The sequence below is a fragment of the Ceratotherium simum genome, chromosome 8 (genome assembly GCF_057802395.1).
Source record: "Ceratotherium simum simum isolate JZ-2026a chromosome 8, ASM5780239v1, whole genome shotgun sequence".
In the NCBI taxonomy this organism is placed as follows: domain Eukaryota; kingdom Metazoa; phylum Chordata; class Mammalia; order Perissodactyla; family Rhinocerotidae; genus Ceratotherium; species Ceratotherium simum.
In genome coordinates, this window is record NC_141907.1 from 74,371,182 (window position 1) to 74,393,426 (window position 22,245).

Below are 22,245 nucleotides of genomic sequence, written 5' to 3' on the forward strand. Positions count from 1 at the left end.
CTGCCAGTCAGTATTGGGTTTTAGAAGTTTATTTAGTTGATCTACAAGCCACTGCCACACCACTCGAAGTTGAAAGTAAGTGAGAAGTCTTGTTTAATAACATGGAGCCTAGACCCAATCTAAGTAGCTTTAAGAAGAAAGATAGTTATGGATGAAACTAAAGTTTCCCTGTTCTCCCTTGGGAACAGGGACCCTACTGATCCATCTGCCTATGCTGAGGAACTTCAAGGAGGAAAGGGATTCCAACTTTTATGGTTCTGTTGGATACAGACATCCAAGTCACTTTCCTCCTCAGGGCCATATGGGGAGGGGGCGTCAAAATTCAACTGATGGGATATGGGCAAGGTTCTCAGAGGAGCAAGGGAGCTATAGTCACCTTGTGAGTGAGGCCCTTTGGGAAAATTCAGTGTTCTGTTTTTATTGCTGTCACTTCTGAATATGTATTAGAAAATTGATCTATTATATGCTTGTACTTCCCTGTCCCACAAGTGCCAGTGAAAAGTCTCCTCATAGGAATTGCACATGTACAGAAGTGCTCATCCCCTTGGGGCCCCACAACCTAATGACTCCGTTAAGCTACAATCTCTGTTACTGATGGTTTTGCCAGTTATAGGATCTGGCAAAGGGAAGCAGCCTCCACCCGATAGGTGCTCCTTGGGGTTTTAGGCTTATTAGGACTACCAGGCACTCCTTTTGAAAAGCAGCTATTTGATTGCTACTGAGCTCTTGTCAAAACCCAATGCCTTGGTTTTCTTTGGCCTGATATTCCCATTTTGGGGTAGATCACCTCAATGACTAGTTAAATGGGAAGGGCCCAACAAGCCTTGCTTGTCAGATGGAAATGGTATATTCAAAAATGCAACTGGCCTGGCTCCAGGGGCATCTCAGTTTTAAATAAAAAAGTAGGAGTTAACCTTTTGGGGAAAATTTTCTGCCCCACTCTATTGCCTGTTGCAAATCTACTGACTTAATAGGGACTTGGATTCAAGGTTTCCCATAAATGCCTGGGCCTGAATCACTGATGATTAGGCTTAATTGAAACCCAGTAATATCTGCTGGGCTGCTGAAGCTGTAGAAACTCTGCACCAGCTATGCAGAACCAAAATGCATATGGTCGTCCTGTTCAGTCGGCAGAACTCAAGTCTGTTGTCATAGCTCTGGCCAATACCCCTTTGAGGAACATTATTAGATTTTACCGACCCTTGGCAGTTGCAAGTGATCTGTTTAATCTGTGATTTGGAAAACTAAAGACTGGTATCTTTAATACCCTCCTTGGGACCATGAAGAGTGGAAATAACTTGCAGCTTCTGATTGAACTATCTGGGTCACTCATGTAGGTATTCACAGTAATGTCCTCTTCTCTGGCAAGACCAACTGGAGTCAAGCTGCTGATCCAGCCTGCACTGCCCAGATTGCACCATTTCTAGATCCATCATTGTACTGGAAGTGGCAGTACATCCACCATCACAGACTAGACACAAAATAAAGGACCCTAGGTTTCTTATGCAGAGGCTACCACTGCATGCAAGACTTGTAACTCCTGCCAAAGTTGATGTGCTTTTCTTGCATGATGAGGCTAGTCCCGTTACACAGAGCATTGCCCCCACCCATGCCTGGCACATTAACTGTATTGGACCTTTGACCCCTTCTCGGTGGTACCTCACTGCTGTTTACACTTTTTCAGATTACAGTGCTATTCCAGTTCAATCAGCCCACTTTGGCCACACCTTTACAGGCCTTGAAACTAATCTTTGTCATATGTTTTGCTTTCCAAACTTTTGTAGTATGACATTAGTGCTCCTTTTATTACAAAAGCCGCTAGATAATGGGCTGATAGTTAAGATATTTAATGAACCTTCCACACCCCGTATCATCTACAGTTATCTGTTGTTGAGTGTTGGAATGGTTTGCTCAATAATTAACTCAAAAAGAGGTCTTGCTCTACCCCCTCATCTCTTCCCGGTCAAAAAATCTTACTAAGAAAGTAGTCATTGAGTGCAGCTGTCCCCAGAAGGGATCATATTCTCTCAGCCACTATCTGATAAAAGGGGTGGAGGTTATATAGACCTATTTTGAAGATTTGGGATTTCACCTATTATTTGGCATGATGTATCTTTCTTTCCCCCAGTAGCAACCTCAATTTGGCCCTCTGGGTAGCATCCCAGCCAAAATAGGGCCCCGAGGATTCAAACTTAATTTTAGTTTATCCACCTGGATTCTTTTCTTGACTTATATGCTCCTAGATGGATTGAGTACACTGGTAAGTATCTTTGGAGTGGTCCACAGGAACCACTTGCATGATACAGTGAGTCTCTATAGGACTTAAGAAATGCCTTCGTCCTCTTTTACCTATTCTTTTCAGATGAGAGGGCTAGGTGGGAGTTGAGGATGACTGGGAAAAGGTAAAGTGTAACTACTGGAATGGGACCTGAGAGTTTTATGGTAGTAGAGGGAGAGCAACAACTCCAGAACCTGGAGAGAGAACAACTTAGACTCAGAGGTGAGTGGGGGAGGGAGGGATATTTTAATAATCCTGTTCTTTCAGAACCACACCTGTTCCCTTCCTCATGAAGGAAAACAACCTGGTGTGGCTCATTTGAACTACTACAATCTCCTTAAATTTAATTGAGTGCTGGGTTCACTGTGCCCCACCTGATGGCTCTAACCACCATTTGATTACCATTGCTCTCAACTTGACTGAGAAGTCTATTGGTTACAGCAGGGGTGCCTCCAATTTTTGCACCTTCCATGCAAAACACCTGCCAAACATCCCAGTGTCTTCCACACCCTGATTTCCATAGTTATCACTGAGTCATTTTGTAGGGCAGACAAATGCCACCTGACTGGTGCCATGGATGTCAATACAGGTTGGACTGATTTCCTTCAGGCAGTCCCATCAAAAGCAGAGGCTAGATTCAATTATTTGAACTTAGCTGGGTACCCAAGGCTTGCCAGCCAGCTGGGAGGCCATGTTGGAGGCACTGTCAATCTGTACCCCCTATTTGGGGAGGAGTGATGATTGTTAAAAACACTTTTGTTCCAGGGAGACCATATGTGGCCCTCGTACTGTACTTTTTGTGTAGAAGCTAGGAATTAACTTGCCTCCCTTCTGAAAACACGTGTATTATAGGGGTGGTCATATTGACCTTCAAGTATTTAAGGCAATACCACCAGTAGATCATGTAGCCCTCAGATGACTACAGAGAGCTCTCCAAAATTAGGTTGCCTATGGTTACTAGGGAGTTTTCCAGGGGGGATAAGTGACTTGTTATTAATGTGCAGTTATCCCTACAATGGGAATCACCAGTTGGAAAAGTGGTACAAAATTTCTCCCTGCTTTCAGCTGCAATGATCAATGACATGACTTTGGCTGTTATAGGCATTCAGGTCAGCCTCAACTCACTGACCAGGGTAGTTATGGATGATAGATTTGCCCTAGGCTTTCTCCTTACCTGCCAAGGCTGAGTCAGTGCAATCTTTAATACTTCCTGCTGTACTTGGGTTAATGTCTTGGGTCAAGTGGAAAGGTGAATCAGAAAGCCACATGGCTTTTAAGGCAGTCCCTGATCGGTTGTAATATTTGTTCAAATGTCTGAGTCTGGGACCCTGGGGGACATGGATGAGTTCAATTCTGCAAGTCAGCCTCATATTGTTGCTCAGAGTCTTGTTGCTAGTAGCCTTAATTAAATGCTCTATGAGACAAATTGGATAGATTTGGTCCCAGCCTCTGTCAGTCAAATTAATCAGAGCGGCCAGCAGGGTGTTGTATGATGGAAAAATTCTGCAAAGTTAAGACGATGTAGAAAAGAGTTGGATATTGTTAAGATATGGTGTTCTCCATGGATCTCTCATACGTCTGTACCTCTTGCAAGCAGAGGCACTCACTGCCTTTGTGCTAGAATTTTTTTTCAAGGATGTTTAGTAGTAGAAAGACTTGGAAGATAGAGATAGTGTCTTATTCAGAAGCAAATGGCAAGTATGCTTCCTCCCACTATCAAAGATTTGCATTCTACCTGCACCTTCCAAACAGGGTTCGTCTCCTGTAATACAACCTGGTACACATACCCATATCACCTGGCTCTTAGTGTTGACTTTTTCCTTAGGAAAAAGGAAATCATCTCTTCCTTTAGGAAATCATCTCAAAAAAATGCTGACACTCTGGCTATTGCTATTGGTGTGAGTAATAAAATTCTTTGGTCTGACCCAAAAGTCTTATGTTTTCTTCTAGCAAACATAAAACTGTAGTAGGTAAAAGTTAGCTTGTAGATAGGGTAAAATCTTAGACATTTCGCAGACACTTCTTCGTAGATGTATTATGTTTGAAGTTATAAAATAACATTAATGTGTTGTTGAAGCTAATTTCCACGGGGGGGAATATATCCCACCAACATTTATTGTTAGGTAATAAAATCTCATTTTTACTGAAATTTAGCTCCATAAAATACTTTGCTATCCAAAATCTGAACATGTGCCAAACTGTCCGTCGACCCTGTACAGCACTGGTATAATTAGGTAAAAGTGCTAGATAAATTGTGTGTAATCTAGGTAGCAGAATCCTAAATCATTCTAATGGAAAGTGGATTACATCAGCAACGTATAAATACAAAAGAGCCGTGGTCTCCAAGGAAAATATTAGTAGCACATCAAAAGCTGTTAATTTGTTGAAAAAATAACATCTGAGACGTGGAATTATTAAATAACCAGAAAACACATAAGAGGTAAATATTGCTAAAATTTTGATAATAGGTAACCAAGATGAGTGTTTTTACAGAGATTAACAAAGTATAATTGAAAATAGACAATCATTAGAGAAATTAACTGTGGATGAAACATTTCCATAGAAAATATTTGTAATTTAGTTTTTAAAAGCTCTAAACTTTTTGGGGGGCTGGCCCGGTGACGTAGCGATTAAGTTTGCGCATTCCAATTCAGCAGCCCGAGGTTCACTGGTTCGGATCCTAGGTGCGGACCTACTCACTGCTCATCAAGCCATGCTGAGGCGGTGTCCCACCTAGAAGAACTAGAAGGGCCTACAACTAGGATATGCAAGTATGTACCGAGGCTTTGGGGAGAAAAAAGAAAAAGAGGAAGATTGGCAACAGATGTTAGCTCAGGGCCAGTCTTCCTCAAAAAAAAAAAAAAAGCTCTAAACTTTTTTTTAATGAAGATAGGGTAAATAATAGAAATAGTATTTTTTTTCCTCTCACTAGTTTTTGTTTCATCTCTAATTTCTCCTTGTCTTTTAGCTCTTATTTCTTCCCTATCAATAAATTATATTATGCACTCATTCATTCATTCATTTATTCATTCATTTGGCAAGTATGTATTAAACTCTGTTATTCATTGAGCAACACTGTTCAGGTATTTATGGCATTGTCTAGAATTTAGTAATTTCAGATTTCTAGAAAATCCTAGGTCTGCTGGCACTAAGTTGATCTCTACCTACAATAAACAGTACTACTTGTGGATGGGCCAGCTATTTTTAGCTCTGACAAAACTAAAATGTATTAACTGACTTGATAACTAGAATTAATAATAAGAAATATTTGCAAAACAATTTTCTTTCAGAATTTTATCCTAACAACAAATGTGAGCTAGGTAAGCAGGACTGATTATTTCCATTTTACAGAAAGAGAACACAAGTCTTTAAGAGGAAGTGATCCAAAGTTAGGTTATACAGTCAATATTAGATTTTTGCAAAAAATTATGTGCCCTCTCACTATACCCTACATACATTGACTACATACATTGACTACATTGACTACATACATGACTAATGGTAGTGTAGAAGATACAACATTTGGAATGTTTGTAGATAGAGTGGGTTAAAAGATTTCTAACTGCAGTATGGAGTTAATCTTTATATCCTTAGTGGCTTTTGAAAATACAATTTAAGACTGGATCTGACTGAAACAGCACTGAGGACATAAGCTCATTTAATTCTCAACTCTGTGATGTCCCAAATATACCTAAGATAATGTGTCTTGATTTTGCAGCTTAGAATTGGAAAGTAAATCAAGAGATATTTTAGTGTGGTAAATTTGGACCTGCTTTCAGACATAGTTGTCTAAGTTACTGTTATTACCAAAATAATGCATCATAAATTTGCAGAACACATTTGATTGTAATGCAATAGAGACATGAATTCTTGTACAAATGAATTTATATTCTTAAAGTCTCTCTGCAAGGAAGAGTAATATATCCTGTAATTTAAATATATAGCAACTCAGTTCTTGCCACATGTCTCAGTGTTTATGGACGTCATTTAAAGTTAAAAAAAAAAAGCTCAGTCCATAAGATTTGAAACACATTATAAAATCCCCTTAGGGAAGTTGTACACAAAGTATCTTGCCAATATGACAGTCAATAATGTCAATGATGAAAAGAAAGTAATAGAGACCTGATAAAGGACAGGAACGCAAGACTATTTAAAGTCTATTGTAGAGGAACAATTATTGGGACATTACAGAACTTAAAGATGAAATTAGAAGAATAGGAAGCATATGAAATAAAAGTAAAAACAGAATGAGAATTTATTAGTTGGGATAGACTGGACTGTATGATGCTAAGAAATAAACCATGAAAAATATTAATGGCTTAAACACAGCACAAGTTTATTTCTGGCTCACACAAAATTCACTGTGGATCTGGCAGCTCTCCAGGCAGCTCTCCTTCATATTGTGACTCAGACACTTTCTGCGTTTTGTGCTCCTGTCATGTTAATGTATGGGATTATCTGAGTGGAGGGAGATAGTGTTGGAGGTTTATACAGGATGAAATGTTTTAAGGTCAAAACCTGGTCACATGGCTCTAACGTTAATTCCAAGGGAGTCTGTGGTATGTACGTTAATGTCAATTTATAAGAAAAAGCTGAACATCTGGAGTAATGAAACAAAAAGAATCTTTCCTCCATGTCAGATAACCAGGTGAAGCACACTCTGAGGAACTTAAGCCTCTAGGATATCAGTGATTGCAATGCTTTCTCACATGACTAATGGTAATGTAGAAGATACAACATTTGGAATACAGAGGAAGGGGAAAAAGTGGTATATCACAGAGGAGCTATAATAGTGGTGATAATAGTTAAGACTGTGTGATGGAAAACTTTGAAATAAAAAATGGCAATTTGACTTTGTACAGAAATTGGGATGTATATGGCATGGTATAAGAACGAGAGCTATTCTCAGAATTGTAATAAAAGCACTGGTAGTTGTAATAAGTGTTCTGGATGTCTCAGAAAGTAGTTAACAAAAAAGAAGTGATGTTTCATAGCACAAACATGTGATGAAGTTGAAGTGAGAAAATGATAAAAATGAATTCCTCTCCTCTGATAAGAAGTATAAATTAAATAAATCCTCAGGTACTAATTTTCATAAATTTTAAAAGGTAATAATTAATCATTAAGTCATTAATTATCTTTATGTTCAAGGCACTTTATATATTATTACTATTTGTGTCTTCATATAGATTTATATTAATTTTTGAACATTTGCCTATTTATTATATGTGGAAAGATACAACATTTAACCTTAATTGAAATTGCTTTTACCACCCAGTGTACATTTAAATTCTTTGACTTTCATAACTATTCAAATTAATTATTTCACTATTTTATTTTGGAATCTCTTTTGAAATGTGCTTTTCTTATGTTTTCTGAAAATGTTTCAACTAATTTCAAGTTTCCGTTACCTGGATCTAGCCATGTGAGGAAAAGTTGTCATTGTTCATGCCTTTAAAACTTTTAATTGACAGCCATTCCCAATCTCCTTCATTTTCTAGGTAAGAATTAGAGTCTCATTTATGATGAAGTGACCCTCTTAGGACCAGACATCTAATAAATAGCCAATTCATTTAAGAAGTGTGAGATTTTGTGCCTCCCTGCATGCTCCCAAAGAGTTTATAGTCCAATGTTTAAGAACTGATTGCAGTGCAGTGCAAAGTGCTAACACAGAAGTAAGCATAAATGGTGTGAGAGCACACAGGAAGGCACCCAGACCAGACCAGAGAGTTGGACCCTGATGGCATCCCAGACTGTTGGCCAACCCAGGGTCAAAGTCTTCAAAGAATGCCACAGGAGCAGAGGAACTAACAATGATAAGACTTGTGCCTGCTATGAGCAAGGATTATTGTATGAGGACAGAGCAGTTGTGGCTTGAAAGCAAGTCTGGGAAACCATTCTTATCCGGCCACCACTACGCACCATGTGGTAGTTAATATGCAGCATAATTACGGCAGAAGGGAATGACCAGGTAGGACTTCATTTTAACATCTTGAATTCCTTTATGTTATTCATTTTGAGATATAAAAGACTTTTTTTTTTCATTGTTCTCCAAGACTTTCCTTAAATTTATGAAGCAAATTTGAAAAGTCTGAGCTTTTTAGAAACAAAGGTACATTTTATGGGAAAATGATGAAAATGATAGCTTCATAAAAATGCAAAGGCATATTTCATATATACTTTGCATTATATATAGGTCTGTGTATTTATAAAATGTGAACAAATGAACATGTAACTGTATTAAGAATTTTTTTTAATACTTGCACCTCAAAGAATATCACGGTGTACATGGAATTAATAACGGTCACTTTATTTCACATATGTAATGATCTTGTTGCCATGAAGGAAAATAAAAGGAAAAGGAAAATGCACATAATGAATGCATTTTAGGGTAATGGTCATAAAAATAAATCTTAATCTGTAATCATAAGAATGAAAAGAAAATGAGTTGCCAGAGGAAAAAAAGTTTATAGTAATATTGCATTGTAAAGCAACTATAATTTCATTTAAAAATTTAATTTTATTGATGTTTCTCTTAACTTATTATTTTTCTTTAATTCTAATCATTATTTATATACCTTCCATCATTATATTATAAATTCTATTAATTTATACATTAATGAAATTGAATTGATTGGTTTGTATTGATGGGTTTTGAACTCTGAAGTAGATTTTTGTTAATTATAAAGCACTTCATTTACTTAGAAATCTTGATAGTCCAGTTATAGCAGTAAAAGCTGGTGTGAATGGTTGGACAGGATAAAATATTCCAATTTTGTCTTTAATTTTGCAAGTGATGTAGGTGAAAGAAAAATATTTGTCTAAATTTTATATTGATCTAACCAGAAGGATAAATTTATTTGAAAATTTTTGTATCAAATAAATAACATAGCCAAACAAACACATAGATATGGAGAGCAGATTGGTGTTTCCCAGAGGGGGAGGGGTGGAGGGAGAGTGAAAGAGCTAAAGGGGCACGTGAGTGTGGTGATGGGTTACAACTAGCCAAAAAGTGGAAACAACCCAAATGTTCATCAGCTGACTAATGGGTATATAAGATGTGGTATATTTTTAGAAAGGTATATTGTTTGGCAATAAAAGAGAATGAAGTGCTGGTACAGGCCACAGCATAAATGGACCTTGAAAATATGCTAAGTGAAAGAAACCAATCACAAAGGACTACATATTGTATAATTCCATTTATATGAAATGTTCAGAATAGGGAACTCTATAGTGACAGGAAGTCAGTTAGTGGTTGCCTAAAGCTTGGAGGCGGTAATGGGGGAGGTTGGGGAAGTGGGGATGGCTAAGGAGTACAGGATTTCTTTTCTGGGTAATCAAAATGTTCTAAAATTGATTGTGGTGATGGATGCACAACTTTTTGAATATACTAAAAGCCACTGAACTGTACAATTTAAATGGATAAATCGTATAATGTGTAAGTTGTATCTTAATAAAGCTATTAAAAAAATAAGTTAACAAACATGTCAAACTAAAGAAATGAACCAATTCTATTCTGGCTTGACTCTCTTCTACTACAATTATTTTTCTGATTTGTACCCTAAGAATATTTTCTTGTTATCTACATTTTAGATGAAATTAATATTGATATGTATTTGATATTTATGACTATATTTATTTTGTGACTATATGTGTGTTTTTATTATAGAGTATTTGTCAATGTTGTGTGTTTTAAACTAATCCTTCAACGAATAGGAAGTAGGACTATATGCCTTTATAGATTGCTATAGATATTGAAGCACTAAAGATATTCCTCTTGATAATAAAGCACTTCTAAACTAGTTATGTTCATATATTAATATTGCTGAAATGTTTGTTCTTCCTTCTCTTGGATCATGTAACCCTGTTTTTATTTTAGTCATTAAAATACAATTCTTTCCACTACATAAAAGAGTGTAAATTCAATCTTTCAAATAGATAGAAAGTTCTAATTTTGTAAGGAAAAAAAGAGATACTCTGCAATTGCTTCTGGTGTGCTACTTCTGCCAGTGAGGTTTTATTTCTTCATAACTTAATACAAAGTACATTAATATGAAAATGATTCGGTAAGTGGAATTATAATGCTTCCCAGCATAACTCCAATATGATACTTTTAACAAATGAAATATAAAAATTATTTAAATAACTGAATTTCTCATGAAGTCAGAAAATGCTCTAATTTATGTATTATGCTGTTCTATTTAACAAGTTCAAGCTTCAAGACAGTATGTTACTTGCACAATACCTGAAGGTTGCACATATAGAAGGTTCTCAATAATATTGATTAAATTAAATTTTTAATATATTCAAGACTGTGCTAAGCCTCGGAGCAGCTGCAAAGGGAGACTAATACACCACATTTGCTTTCAAAATGATGTAAATAAGAATATCACAAGCCACATGGGAAGAAATTAATGTTAGTAATTCATGCAGTTAAGGGAAATTAATGTTAACCACGTGAAGATGAGGGAGTATTCACAAAGGGAATGGAACATTAGTTGGACCTTGATGGAAGTGTAAATAAAAGATAGAAATTTGGTTTAATTTGCAACTGTGAAAAAGAAAGAAAATGTCAAGCAAAATATCAAAGGTTAGACTTTTTTTAAACATTATCAAAAAGCATAGTGAAGGATCATTTGTATGTGAAAGGAATTACAGATAGGGAAAGTAGATTTTCAGGGGTCATTTGCCCTCTTTTCGCTGAAAAGGGAATCACAGCTCAAAGAGGTTAGTTAACTTGTTTGAAATTCCATAGAATCTCAAATGGGAGCATACCCATTTGGGAAGTTTTAAGGAAAACAGTTAAGATCTTTTTTACAACACTATGCATGCTCACTTATGTCCAAACATCTAGTAAAATGCTAGTAGCCTTTTCAAAAAAAAAATAGTTCTTAGTATTTGAGACGATTACCTTCAATATCTCCAGAAACCACACACACACACACACACACACACACACACACGCGTCACGTGAAGGGAAGCTTAGTGGAGAAACTTTTATTCTTTAGGTGAATATTTGTTTAAATCTTGGTTCTGCCACTTTTTGTGTCATGGTCTTAGGCTAGTTATTTAATTTTTCTAACCTTCAAGTTTTTCATCTGTAAAACAGTGCATGCTTTTGTGGCTGTTAAGATCCATTAGAAAATGTTTTCTTACAGTGCATTCTGGGCAGAGTAGGTGGGATGATTTTCCTAAAATGTATATTTCAGCGTGTCACTCTCCAGTGATTTCTAAATTCCTTACCTGCCTGAAAGGTATTATCAAATGACCTAGATACTGTGTGCCTTTCTAGTCTCCTTTTGTACCACTCTCACCTCATCTCTCTGCTCCAACCATTCTAGCTTTCTCTCTGCCCTCACATCCCAAGCTCACACCCACTCCAGATGATTTGCATATACTGTTTCTTCTGTTGGGAATATTTTTCCTTCCGATTTTCGTATGCCTCCTTATCTTCATGACTCAGCCCAAATGACACCTTTAGAAAGGCCTTCCCTCACACCTCATGTAAAGTAGCTGCCTCCTGTAACCAGTAAATATTATATTAATCTTTTTTAAAAAATAGCATTTATCAGTAGCTGAAATTATCTTATTTGTATGTTTATTGTCTAGATTAGGAAACTTTTTTGTTCATTATTCAGAATATAGTACTGTTTCTGGAAGTTGATAAGTTTTCAATAAATATTGTTGAATAAGGGAATAAATTAATTTTTGTTACCAAAGTTATGAATCAAATATGGAAAATTTGAGGAAAATACATAGAAAATAATCAGTAAGTCTTTAATTCAGACAATATATACAAAATTTTGGTATATATTATTTTAGTGAATTACTTGTTTATGTAATATTAAAAAGTAAACATTGATTTAAAAAATAAAATTAAAAAACCTCACAATGATACTTCCCACCTGCAGATATAGCTCTGGAATCTGACAAAGTAGGGAAAAAGTCATATGACATATTTTTTTTTGTATTTAGACAAATAATCTAAGACTAAATTAGATCAGGAGCTGTGCACTGTCTATGGAAGCATAGTATATGTGTGTTAAAGAACTGGGTCTTACCCAAAAAGATATTATTAGGTAAATGAGATATTATTTTCCATACACCATAATGATACAACATTAAAGATTCTGAAGGCACAAGAACTCTCTGCTCAGACGCAGCACAAAGAGTGAGACAGTTATATATGTTTTTCTGGACTTCTCTAGTAGGGAGTTCAATGAGTAGTCCATATTATTCCCTAGGCAAATACACTCTGCTTAGTGTGCGTACAGTTGGTGGTCTTATGTTCCAGGAGAACCATCTCTGATTGCACAAAGAGGGAGTTTTTTAGAGAAAGGCTTTTGAACTTTCCTATCATTATCAAGAAGCGTTTTTTAGCACCTGTTAGTGTTATAAAAAATGCCTGTGATAAATAATAAAGTACAAATATGTTACCTTGGGCATTTGGGGCAAGGGCATAGATTCAGTGCAATGAAAGAAATGCAAATGATATTTTCATAAAACAACCCATAAATATGTTTGGTTGTAATAATAAGTTTGCAGGAAGCAATTTTGGAGAGGTAGATAGAAATCATATTGTGGGGTTTTGAATGACAAGGGAGTTAGTATTTATTCTGTAGACACATACCATTAACATCTTTTCATGTGTTAGGCAATGAGAGAATATATACAAATGAATCCTTTAATGAGAATAATCCCAGAGTAGTGTGGAAAAAGAATTATAAGTGAAAGTTGAAGAATTGAAATGGTTCTTAGCAAAAAGTTGACAGGGATGCCAATTAGGAGATAATGAAGTACTATTCATAACTGTGGACTGTTCAATTCCCCTAGATCACAAAGAAGAATGAAGGCTAGAAATAATGATCTCTCTCTGATATATTTTTTTTAATACTAGAATTCTAAATATTTTAATTGTTGTAGTACTCTTTTCCACATTACCATGTTCATCTCTAGCCAATTACACATGATGTAATTGTGGTATTTTATTGACCAGATGTTGCTTCTATTGGAGTTAAGACTATTTGATACAGGTTATTTATTTGTATTGTTTTATTGATAATAACACAAGCTGATGTAGTCAGATTTAGAATCGAGATGGCATCTGTGATATTGTTTCTACTTTGTCATGAATATAGAAGCCCTAAAGACATCATTTTTTTTGTCTCTATATTTTAAATAACAAGAAAAAACATGCATTTTTAAATTAACAGCAGTCATTAAATTTTAATTTTAAATTATGAAGTTTACTAATTATGTAATATATTTACATTTTCTAGTTTTCTCTTTTTATTACTTAATTATTAAAATTAACTTTAATTTATTCCCTTACATAGATTAAAATGAAAATTTTCAGAGTTCAATTTTAAATATTATATGAATTCAGATATTGGTTTAAAATCCATATAAAATCTGTAGTTATATGAATCCACATAATTGTCAACTTTTCCTAAAAAGTGAAATATTATAGCATGATATTTAAGTTTTAGTATTTTAGTACTATGCTACTTGGAATAACTTATAGAATCATTTACCTTTTATTAGTATAAAGGGAAGAATTAGCAACTCTGGGCATAGCTTTAAAAATCTCATTTTGCTAAATATTTCATATTTAAATATGAAAAAATATACAATAATCAAAATAAAATATTGTCCTTTGCACATATTTATAATGGTAATATATTATTTTAATGAATAACATAAGATTGCCATTCATATTTGCAAAATGTACATTTTTGGACTTGTAGTTGGAAGCCTTATGAGTAAAAGCTGATAGAATTAAGACAAATTTTTGAAAATATTCATTAAGAATATTTTTTGAGGCACCAGCCCCGTGGCCTAGTGGTTAAGTTTGGTGCGCTCCTCCGCTTGGGTGTCTGGGTTTGCGGGTTTGGATTCTGGGTGTGGACCTACACCACTCGTCAGCCATGCTGTGGCAGAGACTCACATACGGGATAGAGGATGATGGGCACAGATGTTAGCTCAGGGCTAATCTTCCTCAAGCAAAAAGGAGGAAGAATGGCGACGGATGTTAGCTCAGGGCAAATCTTTCTTAGCAAAAAAAAAATATATTTATATATATATTATTTTATACATATTTTATATGTATATATTTTTATATATACAAAAATTATATATATATATTTTACATATACAAAAATTATATATATATATATTTTTTTTTTGAGCTGACAAATTTATGAGGTAAATCAATCCTAGCAAAGAGCAAGCTGTGTTTGGAAATACTTTATGGCTGCTGTGTTGAGGGGTGACGGTAACTCTATCATGATTGAGTATGCTTTCTTTACCCAATCAGGAAATCAAAACCAAATAAATATCCCCAGAGCAGTAAGTATAAAATACTGTCATGTTAATTGCTCTTTCCAAAAAAATAGCAGTGTAATCATATCATGAAAAATATATGCATGTATTGGTGTATTACCTTCTCTTCTCCACTGCATATATAGGTCTGCACAGCTCAACTCTTATCAAATTGTATGTACCCAGCCTTATTTCGATGCCTGTTTTGGATGATGTGTGTGTACCTTGTCACTTTTATATCTCTTACTTTTTACAATTCCTGTAATTTATCTTTCTGGAGTAGTATGAATTATTTAAAGACACTTAGCAAATTAGTTGATTTTATCTTTTTTCCCAAGTAAAAAGCAAATGTATAATTGTAAGGCAACTCTCAGAATGTGTTTTTAGACCCACACAGGGAGGTTTGACTGAGGGTCCTCTACAGTCTCTATATCATACATTTTCAATAATAAAATAATTTTTTTTTTTGGTCATCTGTGGAAACTCCCATGATTAGACTAATGGAGGATGAAATATATATCCTAGCATCACCTGGTCATAATGTACAATGACTAGAAGAATATAGACTAGGTTGACTATCACTGATTAATATGAATAATTCTCTCTTCACTTTTGGACTAAATAATGATCAGAGCAGTTCTACTATGTCATTAAATATTACGTAGACAACTATTGAAGTCCAGACCAGGATGCCAGATCTTGCCTTTTAGATATTTTAAGCCTGTTTGGAAAGTTCGTCAATGAAAATATAACAGTATATAAAAATTCAATTAATAACATCTTTATAATACCACAATTAAAGAATATTTTAATAATCTCCTTTTATAAAATTCTTTCTTTGAGCAATACTTCCTTGTGTTGTGACATGTCTCAGCTTCCTTTATTTTTATCAGGATCATAATTATTATCTTTATTGCAGTAAAGAGACAAATAAGGCTAAAGGGTTATTTTAGAACAGGCCTTATGGAGTGGTTACACATTAATGGAATGATCAGAGCTTGTTTTTCAACTTTGTAGCTTTAGAAATTCAATTTTGTTGTTTCAGCCAATAGCAACCAGGCTCTGGAGAATTGATTCACACCAACCAAACACAAGAGACTGATTTATAAATGATGACACCTATTTCATTTTTTTATGAGATTGGTATTCCTTTGCTAGAATATAGTTATCTGTAAGGTCTGTGTGGAAAGAAAACATACCTATTATGTTCATTGTTATATCCCTAGAATTTAGAAAACTGTTTTGAATTCCTTCATTAATAATTATTTAGTTTACTCTTAATGACTTGAAGTCATTTGGAAGATTACATGAGTAATCAGTATTGTTGACAGACTTTTAAATGTCTGCTTAGAGAATACTTAGTAATAACTGTACTTGATTTAACATCCAATTTATTAATCTTACAAATTTAGTAAATAATTAGTATTTCTTTACAATTAAACAATCAACTCTTCTCAAAATATTTACATAAGTCTTACATACCATTAAATTGGAATATGTATTAAATTAAATTTTCCATGGACTTTAAACATGGGTTTAAATTTTATATAATTGAATTCTTCCCAGTGTTATATTAAAATACCAAATCTAACATGTCAATTTATCTTAAATGCTTTAGCCACTTTTAAAGAAGAAAATTATACATATTACAATGATTCCAAAGCAAATCAATATATTTATCCTAAAACTTGTCACAAATGTGCTCAGACTAGAGATTTACATTTCTTTTTGTCTTTTTCCTTCTTACAATTTGCTGATATAGAAATTTTCATATTTTCCCTGGAATTTCAGAAATATCTGAGTCTATTTTTGTACTTTCCTAGGATTTTGTTACCATGCTAGACTTAAAAGACAAGGAAGATTGTTTCTTAAATTTGCACATGTTGGGTTGTTGACTAGTAATTCTTATCTAGTCATTGGAATTTGCTGTACATTCAGAGATGATTCAAACTCAACATACTGGCTGAGGTTGAACTTTCCTTTTACAATTAAACTTTTTACTTGTTACATGCCCTGATGCCTTTATTTATTTACTTATTTATTTTTTTAAGTTCAAGCCTAACTTTTAATTTTCTGCAATATTGGTGTCTCCTCCAAAATGATTTGCTTTTAAGTCCCAATTGCTTGTGTTACATAACAGTTTCCCTGTTATTATGTTATATATATGCTGATATATTAGCGTTATTAAAAACTCATGGACTTTTCATGATTATATCTTTATTATGTATAGCTATCTGGGTTTTCATCTACCAGGAGATGAGAGACTATTTCTGCTTAGTTACCACTTCTAGATAGTCTGGTAATTTATTAACTGTGTCCTCTTAGATACTGGGTACGATCATTAGTACTATTAAAGGCTGGACTCCTCTTCTACTTGGTTGTTATGTGTGACCATAAGTGCTGGTCAGTCTTTTCTATTCCTGCTGCAGAACTACTTTTGATGCTCCTACTTTGCATACAAGTCTACCCTTACACAGATGGAAAGAAATATGTCTTCATATTATAAATGTATGTATAATTAGAAAAACAAAATACCCATATATTAACTATTTATTTAAAACAATAGAGGGCCGGCCTGGTGGTGTAGCTGTTAAGTTCGCATGCTCCACTTCGGCAGCCTGGGGTCCACAGGTTCGAGTCCCAGCTGTGGACCTGCGCACCTCTTCTCAAGCCACGCTGTGGCGGCGTCCCATATAAAGTAGAGGAAGATGGTCACAGATGTTAGCTCAGGGCCAATCTTCCTCAGCAAAAAAGAAGAGGATTGGCAATGGATGTTAGCTCAGGGCCAATCTCCCTCACCAAAAAAAAACCCCAATAGAAATTAAAGATATCTGCCCTGTTTGTGCTTTTTTGTATGTCTATCATTACTGCCTCTTCATATCCTTCATATTAACTTTTCTGTTTGAGTATTATGAACTCTTAGCCTTCAACAACTCAAATTGTTTCATTTAGCCATAATGATTATTGTTTTTTTGATGTTCATAATGTTAGAGATTACCCAGGGAGAAGCCATTTAGATTGCTTTCCTTAGCCTTTCAAAACTGCCTCTGACTCTTTTTTTTTAGATGAACCTTGTTTTATGGCAACAAAGGTATGTTCCAGAAATAGTCTGTGTTTTTTTCTTTCTTTTCTTTTCCTTTTCCTAGTAACTAAGGAGCCCTGGTTCTTTTTTGTTGGCGATATTTGGCAATGAGTATCTGGATTGCCCATAAGTGCTGGCTGAGGGCAAAAGTACTGTTGCTACTATTGGTCTTTTTTAAGGACAGATCTGGAAAAGATATTCCTTTGAGGTTTATGAGTTCACATAGCTGTTTTCTGTAACATATTATGTTGCTGCATCTACTCTCCTTTTATTGTGAAGTTTCACCTGCTTCCAAGACTCTCCACTACATTATCAAGAAACTTGATTTGTAAGCAAGATATCAAAGCAAAGCAATTTAGAATGGGTAGATTTAAGAACAATTCATCCAGCCCGTTGGTAAATGGACCTGCTAGTCCAAATGTCAAGAGTCACCTGCAAAAAGAGAATGAAATCAGAACAATGTAGTGAGTTTTCCAAATTTCATTTGTTCACTTTCTTGGTTTATTTGCTTAAATTAAATGTTAGAATAGCAGTGGTAGGGATTTTTAAGTATTTCCCTGTTAAAAAATAAAATCTTTTTTAAAATTTTATTTTTTCTAACTGTGGATGGATATGTTAACTTTGAATTTTTGTAAAATTCGAAAGGTTTGAACAATCCAACCTTGAAAAGATCATGTATGCCTCTGGACCTCAGGAACTTCTAGAACCAGGAACCAGAAGACCTACTACTACTAACAGGAAACAGAAGACCTACTACTTTTCATTTTTCAAGTAGACTTAGACTGGTTTTAACCATACAATGAAATCCATGGCCACTGTGATGACAGCATTTTGCATCTTGCAATATCTATCGCCAGACAGAAACTTTTCTCATTTCTGTGAAAGGGCTCTGATCAGCAAGTTTGGTTAAGATGCCCATCTTGGACCAACCACCAAGGACAAGGAGTTTGACTTATGTAAGAACCTGGTAGTTTTTTTAATAGCTAGATGGATTGAATGAGGTGGTTCCAAAGAAAAGTGAGGAATGCTGTGCAAACCTTGTCATAGAAGCTATAACGAGCAAGAAGTCGTTACTTGACATAACACAAAAGGGTGACAATCATATGCCAGGCACTCATTTATTTCCTTTCTTCCTTTGTTCTGACTTCCATTGCTTTCTAAATGTTGTTAATTGTATTAGTTTGCCTGGGCTGCCTTAACAAACTGTCATAGATTCGGTGGCTTAAACAACAGAAATTTATTTTTTTATAGTTCTGTAGGCTGGAAGTCCAAGTTCAAGGTGTAGGGAGGTTTGGTTTCTCCTGTAGACTCTCTCCTTGGCTTGCATATGGCTACCTTTTGGCTGTGTCTTCACATGGTCGTCCATTTGTGTGTGTTACCTGTGTCCTAATATCTTCTCATAAGAACACCAGTCATATTGGATTAGGGTCCACCCATATGACCTGATTTAACTGTAATTTCTTCTTTAAGAGTCCTATCGTCAAACACAGTCACATTCTAAGGTATTGGGGGTTTGAACTTCAAAATATGAATTTTGGATGGAAACAAGACCATAATATTGGCCAATGAAATTCAAAATCCAAGTATAAAATTATTTAGGATAATTTTAAGCTGGATAATTTACTACATTTTCACTACAAAACAATTTTTTTTTATACCAATGTATTCTTGACTACCAGATTAAGATTCTCTCATTTGGAGAGTGCTTAATAAACACTCATAATCGTATCTTTACAAAATCTCCCCTTTCTAAACTCTTCGTTTTTCCCATTTAACTTCAATTATGTTTCTTTTGTTGTGTCTATTTTGCATTTTTGAAGATGGCAGCTTATCTTTTGTTGCCTATGCTTTGTAACATCTTTTTGATGCCATATAAATAAGCAGCTTATCCTCACTGGGCTATCCCTGCCACAGTACATCACAGAGCTTACAATAAACAGTTGATTTTATTTATGGTTTAAATTACTAGTTACCTTGTAACTAATACAGATACAACGCAATGCAATACAGTACAATACAGTAATAGTTGCTTGTAACTTTCATGTGTAGAAAGAAGCACTTAGATTTGGGGATATTTATCACTGAAACTATCGTGCTCTATTTATGGATAATACATGTTTATAAAGTTTAATAATGTTTAATTCAATTTTTTACTGTGATAGTAGTTTATTTAAAAGTTGCAGCATTCTTTTAATTCCAAGAACCGGGGGCATTCAGTGACCATTTGACAATATCATTAGGCTTTCCTTATGAGTATTTTCTTCTTTGAAAATAAATTATGTTAACATTCAAATCAATGGAAAAAGTGATCTGAGATGTGGCATCATTCAGTATTTAGGCTGTTGTTCTTGATGTCCTATTTTCTGTATTTTTGTTATTTCAATCTTAGTCTCTAAATGTAAGTTGTTGTTTTGCTTAATATATTCACTACCTATCTATATACACACATATGCAAATCAAGACTTTATTCCTCCCTCAAGAATTCTGACCTCTACACATCAGTGTTTCCCCTCAAAATTTCTCAGTATATCCTTCTAGTTTACTTTGCTATTTGCCCTCTTGAAAAAAAAAAAGAAACATAATCTAGCTCTGATGTTTATGGAATTATGGAAGTCAATAATTAATTTTTAATTTGATATTACTGCCTCTGTTCATTTCTCCTAATCTAAAGCAAATGATTGGGAAATGGTAACTGGATTCCCACTTCCAAGTATGGTCTAAATTAATGTCTCACAGTTGGCACTATATACAAAATTTGTTTGAGCAACAGTTCATTAAATGTGTCAGAAGAATGTTACACAGATCTGAAAGATAAATATTAGATAAAGAATCTAAAGTTTCAGTTCACAGACCTATATATTCTTTATATATATCGAATATATAGGTAAACCTTTGTATGTCTTTGTGCATTTTTAATGAACAAAAGCTTATCTTTTTTCATGTTCATTAAAGAAATTTTGACTAAAATAAACTTTCCTGTATTCTTCTAATATCTTTGATACCTGCTCATATGTACTTCTGTTTAATTACAAGTAACTCATCCTTTAAAAAAGCTTATGTGCAAATAATTGGAAAAGTTAAGATTTTTATAATAATTCTTGGAATTTTTTATTGGACTGATAATTTGAAAGCCTATAAGATAGTCAAATAATTTCTGAGATTCAGTTAAAACTTTTCATTTCTAATTTTGAGTTCTTTTTTGTCTCATGGCCTCTGCATATGAATATTTCCTCAGTTTCTCAGTGTTTTGGTCTCTAACTATTGATTTTACTTTTTTCTCAGGATGTTTTGAATAATTTGGGATCTTGTGAACTAGATGAAGATGACCTAATGCTTGATCTAGAATTTTTAGAGGAACAGAATCTTCATCCTTCGGGTAAGTTTTGAATAAATGCACAATATCATACAACTCTGATCCTAGTCATTTAACTTTCATTGATAAGCTAAGTATTATTTAGACTGCATTCAGTCTTTTCAATCCCCACTTTGTGTATTCTGTATGCTAGGTACCAGGGACACATGATTCTGGTGATCTTAAAACCTATTATGGAAATATATATTCGATTGGAAGATAATTATAAAATAAGAAAAAACTATAAAAAGTCACTTCAAAGAAGGAAATTCTAATTAAACATTTAATGAAAAAGTTAATGTTTTCTCTTTTTTTGGAAGAAAACAATTACAATCTCATTTTTCCTTTGGAAGGAAATGGAAGTTTTGGACTCAAATCGATTTACTCTTCCAAATATTAGCCCCTTGAATAATAACTGCATAGGTTAATATTGATGCAGTAAGGTTGACCTCAACATTAATAATTACCGATAGCAACCACAAGCACATACTCATTAACACATGCACACACATAGAGTTATAGTATGAGATAAATAAATTCTTGTTGAATGAATTAAGAAGGGAGCCCATTGTATTTGTAATAGTTTAAATTTATATTAAAGCATAAAATGTCATGTCTCCAAATATCAAAATTACTCCCTTTGAAGTAGGTTATAGGAATTAATTGTTCATTCAGATTTAGATATTTGATTATAAAGGCAAGCTTTTACTTAGTTTTTTTATTGTTAATAATACCTTTAACATAGTTATTTTCAAGTTAAGTTAGAAATAGCATTAAACTGGAGCTTAAAAATCTTGGGTCCTACTGCATACATTTGAGAAAATCAACCTCTTGGATTTTAGTGTCCATGTTTTTAACTTTTAGGAATTAGACATAATCTCTAAGGTTATTTCCAACTGTAATATTTTTATGAATGATTTTTGTTCGTGCAGTATTTTTATATTATAGATAATATCATATAAACAATTGTCAAAAGAAGGCAATGACAATATTTATATTTTATTACACTCTATATTAGGTTAATATCAAAAAGAAGCTACTTAAAAAATTTTTTTTAGTTGAATATAAATTTAGGATAACAATTTCTTGAAATATTCTTCCTGCACTTGATTTGCCAGATATTCTTTTAAAAATGTAGATTTTTCTCACTTTTATACAGATACCTTATACAATTTTGTCATTCATGTGTATTTATCTTAAAAGAGTTACACA

The 22,245-nt window shown here is 34.1% G+C and overlaps 1 protein-coding gene across 5 annotated transcripts in view; it reads left to right on the forward strand.

Annotated features, from left to right (window-relative positions):
- Positions 1–22,245, forward strand: part of CCSER1 (coiled-coil serine rich protein 1) — a 681,310-nt gene that overhangs the window by 228,004 nt on the left and 431,061 nt on the right. For all 5 annotated transcript variants that reach the window (XM_014787893.2, XM_087434596.1, XM_087434595.1 and 2 more), the window contains exon 4: positions 20,964–21,057. In XM_014787893.2, coding sequence (XP_014643379.2) covers positions 20,964–21,057 — 94 coding nt within the window. The remainder of the gene's footprint in view (positions 1–20,963; positions 21,058–22,245) is intronic.